Source organism: Lynx canadensis, chromosome D2 (assembly GCF_007474595.2).
Source record: "Lynx canadensis isolate LIC74 chromosome D2, mLynCan4.pri.v2, whole genome shotgun sequence".
Classification (NCBI taxonomy): Eukaryota; Metazoa; Chordata; class Mammalia; order Carnivora; family Felidae; genus Lynx; species Lynx canadensis.
The window spans coordinates 35,628,654-35,636,088 of NC_044313.2; the positions used below are offsets into that span (position 1 = coordinate 35,628,654).

The 7,435-nt window shown below is 42.6% G+C and overlaps 1 protein-coding gene across 1 annotated transcript; it reads left to right on the forward strand.

Moving 5' to 3' along the window:
• The first annotated feature begins 309 nt into the window (after positions 1-309).
• Positions 310-4,995, forward strand: PPP1R3C (protein phosphatase 1 regulatory subunit 3C). The gene is made up of 2 exons (XM_030335361.2): positions 310-423; positions 2,532-4,995. The coding sequence occupies exons 1-2, from the start codon at positions 410-412 to the stop codon at positions 3,469-3,471; spliced, it is 954 nt and encodes a 317-aa protein (XP_030191221.1). The 5' UTR covers positions 310-409; the 3' UTR covers positions 3,472-4,995.
• Positions 4,996-7,435: the final 2,440 nt, after the last annotated feature.

Genomic DNA, 7,435 nt, shown 5'->3' on the forward strand with positions numbered 1-7,435 from the left:
AGCTGGCGACCAGCCCGGGAGAGGTTTGCTGCTCTCCTCCCTGGCTTGCACCCGCTACGTGCTTCCCGGTGCGGCCTCTACGCCCCCCTCGCCCAGGGTTCGCATTACGGGGCTCGGTCCAGCTGCTGGCCGAGTCCCCGAGCACTCCCCCACGCGCCACTGCGGTCACGTTCCCTGGGCGAGGGCTCGCGCCCTAGCCGGGTGCTGGTTGGTCGCGGCGCGGGGCCAGCCACCCGGTGATTGGTGCGAGGGACTGGTTCACGTGGTCCGGGGCAGATAAGCGGCCACTCCCGCGCCGCAGCCGCAATCGGCCGGAGCTACCGCCGGCACTGGGACGGCGTGGGAGCGGGGTCCGAACTTGCGCGGGCAGCGAAGAGCCGGCTTTCACGGTCCGCCGCCTCTCTGCCTAATGAGCTGCACCAGGTAGGTTCACTGCAGACTCCCCGCCTCAGAGCAGAGGGGAGCGCACGGGTGCAGGGAGGCTGGGCTGCGTCGGCCTTCGGGCATCACTGCAAGTGGAGACCCTCGGAGGATGGCTAGCTGGCTGAGTTGACTGTGGTCCCAGGGAAGCCTCGCAGGTGTGGAGATGTGCTCGGTGCTTCTTAGGCAAAACTCATTTTGGTAGTAAGCATCCCCAAACAGAATCTCTTAACGTGAGTCTGCTTTGGTTCTGATTCCCTTTTGGATTCCGACTGTTATCCCTTAATCCCGAACAAACGTCCCAAAGCACTGGGGCAGCTTGTGGGAACAGCACCTTGACGATGTTGGTTGGGTAGCTGAGCCTGGGGGGAGAACTGCAGTAGGACGTTTTGCCTTCATTCGCCCTCCTCCACCCTTCTTATCACGGTTTGCCATAGTAAACTCAGCCTTGTGGAGTTTGAGCAAATGATGAGTTTTTAACTCTTGGCCAGGACTTGAAATTCCAGGGAAACTGCCCAATCCTAAAACTGTCTTTCTATAAGTGCAAAAAGTGAAAATACAAAACTACAAGACAAAAAAACCTTCCACAAAACTACTTTAAATAGCTCCTCCAGACCTAACTCACTTAGCAGAAGACTTCTCCCAAAATCCTGCTGTTAACTATTATTAGACTCGCAAATATAGCTTTAGCTTAGATTTGTTTGTTCTAAGTTTGTAGGCCTTCCAGAAAAATCCCAGGACTAATAAATTCTGTGAATGTTCTTTTATTACCCATTTTGTGTTAATGACCATTTGCCTATGTGCTTAGAGCTACTGTGAAGAGTTATTGAAGCCAGATTGAGAAATGTCATGTACAGTACACACAAGCCTCCTACCTGTAAGGATGGGGGGTGGGGAATCCATAAGCTTGGCAATATGTACGGAGGGCGAAAGGCCAGGAAAAAACTTGATGGGCACTTCTTAATTTAATATTGCTGAGCATAGTTATGTTTAAATTTTTAAATAGCTTCACTATCTTGCTAGTTATAAATATCCATTGCAAAACACTAGAAAACACCAAAAAAGTACAAAGGCGAAAATAGATCACCAATGATCCTACTGCCCAGAGATAAGTAACTTTTTGGTGTATTTCCTATTAAGTTTTTTATAAGTTCATATATATAATATATATTAAAAAGTCCAATTTTCAGTTTTTTCCACCTAAATGTGGATTTGTCATGAATATCTCTATATGAAATATAGATTATGGGATATGCACTTCTTTAAGTGCATGAATTGCTGACTTGCATACAGTTTGTTACTTGTGAATAATGAGGGAGAACGTGACAAAGTGCACAGATAATCCTCTGACTTCATTCTTTCCAGCCTTGTCACTTTCAAAACTGTTCCATGAGAATTTTATGGCAATTTTTTTTCTTTTCAAGGGGATTACCTTTCCAGAGAAGTGTAATCAATTTAACAGCAAAATCAGCAGAGCAGCCAGAGGGAGCAGAGAGTCTGGAACCATGGTTCTGGAACCTGTATGGTCATTAGAATCACCTGGGAAGCTTTAAGAATATCTACCCTCCCTGTGGATGGGTTTTGCCTTAAGTGGCTATAAGTCCCAGGGATTGACATTAAAGAAAAAGAAAGAAAACCAACTCTCTAGGCCATTGTGACTAGACAGGTTTGAGAACCACTGGCTCAGAACAGAGAAAATGGTCCTGAGAGCTGTATTAGAGATTATCATATCCAGCCCTTTTATTTCTCAGATGGGGATACTGAGACCCTCAAGTGTTTTAAGCAGTTAACCCATGGCCTTGTAGTCAGTCAAGGGCACAGCCAAACGTGGGATGCAAATCTGATCGTCTAATACTGTTTTCTTTTACTACATATGATAGCACATCCCTGGTATTTACTGTGCTGGTATAGTTTAGTCAATACAGAAACAGTGTGTATATATATATATATATATATATATATATACACACACACACACACACACACACACACACACGCATATACATACACACACACACACACACACACACACACACACACACACACGTACTTGAGACCAGGGAAGAGCATTCCAGATCCAGGTGATAACCCCTCTTCTTTTTGTATTCCAGAATGATCCAGGTTTTAGATCCACGGCCTTTGACAAGTTCAGTCATGCCAGTGGATGTGGCCATGAGGCTCTGCTTGGCTCATTCGCCACCCCTGAAGAGTTTCCTGGGCCCTTATGATGACCTCCAGAGAAGAAATTTTGTGAACAAATTAAAGCCTCTGAAACCGTGTCTCAATATAAAACAGGAAGCCAAATCACAGAATGAGTGGAAGCGTTCACACGAGCAAGCCAAGAAGCGGGTTGTGTTTGCTGATTCCAAGGGGCTCTCTCTCACCGCCATCCACGTCTTCTCGGACCTCCCAGAGGAACCAGAGTGGGATCTTCAGTTTGATCTCTTGGACCTTAATGATATCTCCTCTGGCTTAAAACTCCATGAGGAGAAGAACTTGATTTTAGATTTCCCCCAGCCTTCAACGGATTACTTAAGTTTTCGGAACCACTTTCAGAAGAATTTTGTCTGTCTGGAGAACTGCTCTTTGCAAGAGCGAACAGTGGCTGGAACTGTGAAAGTGAAAAACATGAGCTTTGAGAAGAAGGTTCAGATTCGTATCACTTTTGATACCTGGAAGAGCTACACTGATGTGGACTGTGTCTACATGAAAAATGTGTATGGTGGCTCAGATAGTGACACCTTCTCATTTGCCATTGACTTACCCTCCATCATTCCAACTGAGGAGAAAATTGAGTTCTGCATTTCTTACCATGCTAATGGGCAGGTCTTCTGGGACAACAACGAGGGTCAGAATTACAGAATTGTCCATGTGCAATGGAAACCTGACGGAGTGCAGACACAGATGGCACCTCAGGACTGTGCATTCCACCAGGTGCCCCCCAAGACTGAGTCCGAGTCATCCATTTTTGGCAGTCCGAGGCTGGCCAGTGGGCTCTTCCCAGAATGGCAGAGCTGGGGGAGAATGGAGAACTTGGCCTCTTACCGATGATTAAGTAACCTTGGTGACTGGCTCTGACCTGGTATATTTCCCATGTAATTCTAGGTCTGTATTGCTCAATATTAGGAAGTCTTGGCTACTTTCCTTCAGTAGGTTTAGTTTTGAGCTTCCGAGACCTGGCTACAAAAAGATAGCCACTTGAGAATTTAGTGTTGGGGTCTCTACGATGATACTGCCCAATTTTGCTTTGGAGGATTAAGTAACAGCCCGGAACCCTATTTTTGTAAAAGCAATACTGTTCCAATGCCCTTTCTCCTTCCCTCTCAATTCACTAGCTTTCATGTTGGGCAAGGAAAGGTTGAGAAAGGACAGCTGATGGTGATGGGAAGCTGTGTTAATGGTATGAGGAATGTCTAAAAAGTGCACACAAAGGGCTCTGCAGCTCATCAGAGGAGGAGCGGGAGGTCTGGTATTTTGCTGTTGGTGAGAAAAATGTAAGGTTACTTTGTATTTTTAAGTTGGTTTTATAGTTCTCTCCTAAGGAAATAATGTGTAGAGGTGAAGGAGAGATTCCATCTTCTGTATTCTTGCGGAGAAAAACCAAACAAACTTTAGGGGTGTTGGGTGGTATTGGAGAAAGGTGAATGAATTATAACTCGGGAGAATCAAGATTTTAAATGAAGTCTTTCTTTTCAAACATGATTTGTAAGAAAGCCTGATTTGGGGAAAGTTTAAGCGAATCTGGCTTTGCAGTCCTCATGTTATGAGTGATCTTGTTTGTGACCAAGGCATCATGCTCAGATTCTCAGTACAAAATGCTGCCTGACCAAAACCCCACACCATCATCAATGGTTAACACCTTGTGGGGATTCTGTCGTGTCAAGGACAGCACTTTGCAAGTGCCTTGATGAAGCCAGAATATTGTGCTGTTCCCAAACATCTGAAGGGTCATCTGATAACTCTTGAGTGTTTGACTTTGTGAGAAAGTCCACTCTGTATACTGGCCTCCCTTTCGCAATACTGTCGTATCTTTGGGAGTGTCGTCAATATACACAACTCACATCCTTCATATTGAAGGTGACTCATTTTTCTGCCACACTTTTTCGATGTGATGTTGGAAATGAGGACTGACGTTGATTCTCAATTCAAGAATCCAGTACCTTACACATGCAAGTAGCAATGTATTTCTTGCCTATATTTGTCTTGTTGTTTTAAGTCTTTCTACCAATTTCTTTAAGTAAAAAAAAAATTTTTTTTAATGGATGTGGATTGTTTGGATGTGTTGTAATATACTTGTTTGGGGTGTGCATAAATCCACTCTGTAAGATCCTAAGAACAGTAGTCCTTGAATGTTTGCTTCTGTCATCGGGCACATCCACTGAGAGGTATTCAGAGAATGCAGTTAATTTTAACACATGATCTGCCATGCTGGAAAAGTACTATTGGAATAATTCTGCCGTGACAGTATTTGAGGTTTGGCTAGCACCCACAATTTTTCTACTCTAAATATTTCACTCTCCTAGAGCTATCCTTTGTGAACGTCTCACTTGAAGAATAAAAGTGTTTGATACAAGATCTGAGTATGTTTTCTCTCTCAAAGTCACAGCTAGTCAAATAAGAAACCTTCAACTGAGATTTTCCTGTTTTGTGTTAGAACAACTGAGCAAAGATAGTTTGGACCGGGAATTGGATTCACCTGAAGGTATTCACATGGTTCCAGACTCAATAGTAAGGTCACTTCCTACCACCTGACCACTAGGGCTAGGGTCCAGGGGCAGTGACTTCAGCTGCTGTGACTGTCCCCCAGATTGTCCCCATTTGTGCTTACTGCTCTTCACACACACTCTGCTGGGGCAGGGTTCTCTTGGTGGCTGCTTCTCAGCTTTAAAATGGGGAAGGAGATCACGTGGGAAGAGCTGGAGTGGCTTCTACCTCATCAGCTCTAGCACCTTCCTGAAGGGGCAAAGCTTGGAGCTGCACAGAGGGCACAGTGGGCATCAGCCCTGGACTAAAAGGAGAGGCTAGGCTCCTTGCAGTGAGAGGCAGGAGGTCTATGAAACTTAGTTGTAGTTCCAGAAAGGATTCTGCATGGGCTATCTTAAACTTAAGGTGAAACAAATGGCCAACCTATGGAAAAGGCCCAATTATGAAGAACGAATTTTATAACCTCTTTTTCATCAGAAGTTGTAAACTACAGGCCTGCAGGCTGTTATCTGGCCACAGGTGTAATTTGTTTGACACACAGCATCTATAACCAGGATCTTAGCCTAGATAGGAAGATATTTCACCTCTTCCCTTTGGAAGAATTTTAGGGGTTTTTCTAGTACCTAAAAAAGTGCTTCATAGCACGTTCAAAATTATACCCTGTACAACATGATCAAGATGACTATGGCCTTGAAAATGTAAAAATTAAAGTCGAGATTACTCCCCTCAGAACTCCTCTGGTACAAAACACCTAAAAATGATACAGAAACTTTTTAAATTATACTTTAAGATAATAATAATAATAATAATAATAATATTTTAAAAGCATTGCTGAGCTAAGAAGAAAGGAAGGGTGTCCCTAAAGGCCTACTCTGTCCCCTAAATAAAAAGCAAAAGCAGGACCCCAGACAGTAAATGCGTACCAAAGCTGGACCTGTCCTGAAGTCACTTTTTAATCCCCTGGTGACCAACATTAGTCTTTAACATCAATAACTGCTAAGGGGACAGAAACGAAGGTAAGTGCCCATTAAGCTGGGAGGTGGTCCCAGTGAATATCTAGCATAACTGGGATAAGAAAGGATACAACTTCACCAAGAAAATAATACAACGCTTCTTACAAAGAAATTCAACTAGGAGAGATGCCTGTATCTCTGGGTCGAGGGAAAAAACTCTTCTTAAAATTCATAACCACAATTTGGCCCTCACATGGATTTGCAATCTGAATTCACATTCCTTGCCTTTTGAAAACCTCAAACCAAAAATTTATTAAAAATGGTCCCTGGTTGCAGTACCCCCAGGTGCTCACTAGAAGCAAACACAAGTACTCTTTGTAAAAGTATGCCCTTAACCTAAGCCCCAAAGAATTTTCATCAAACATGAGTTCATAAACAAAGCAATAAAAAGACAGGTCTCTGACAAGATGCATGAAGAAAAAGTAAGAAAGCTGAAAAAAGGGAATTAAAAAATATAATTATAGGTATATCATAAATAAATAATAGTGCATTATGAACAACTTTATGCTAACAATTCTGAAAACTTAAAGTGGAGAATTTCTAGAAAAATGTGTTGTATCAAAATTATTTCAAGAAGAAATAGAAAACCTGACTAGTCCTATAAACATTTAAGATTAGTAATTTAAAACTGGTGGCTTAAGGGATGACCGGGTGGCTTAGTCAGTTAAGCATCCGACTTTAGCTCAGGTCATGATCTCGCAGTTTGTGAGTTCGAGCCCTACATCAGGCTCTGTGCTAAAAGCTCAGACCCTGGGGCCTCCTTTGGATTCTGTATTTCCTCTCTCTCTGCCCTTCCCCTGCTCATGCTCTGTTTCTTTCTCCCTTTCTCTCAAAAATAAACAAACATTAAAAAAATAAATTAAATAAATAAAATTGGTGGCTTACAATCTACTCACAAAAAAAACACCTGGTCCAGATATTCTTGCAGGTAAGTTGTATCAAACATTTAAGGATCAAATATTTCTAATTTTATATAAAATATTCTAGAGTATATCAAAAAGAGATAACATTCCTCAGCTTATTCCTGAGTTAGCATAACCTTGATACTTAAACTTGATGGGGACACTATAGGAAAGGACAAGTGTAAAGCAATCTTAGTTATTGACAGATACAAAAACTGACAAATTATTAAAATAAATAAAATGTATAAAATAATATATTGTGATCAAGGTGGGTTTATTCTTTGAATGAAAGATTGGTTTAATATTAGAACATCTAGGGGCACCTGGGTGGCTCAGTTGGTTGAGTGTCCAGCTCTTTGATTTTGGTTCAGATCATGACGATCTCATGGTTCGTGG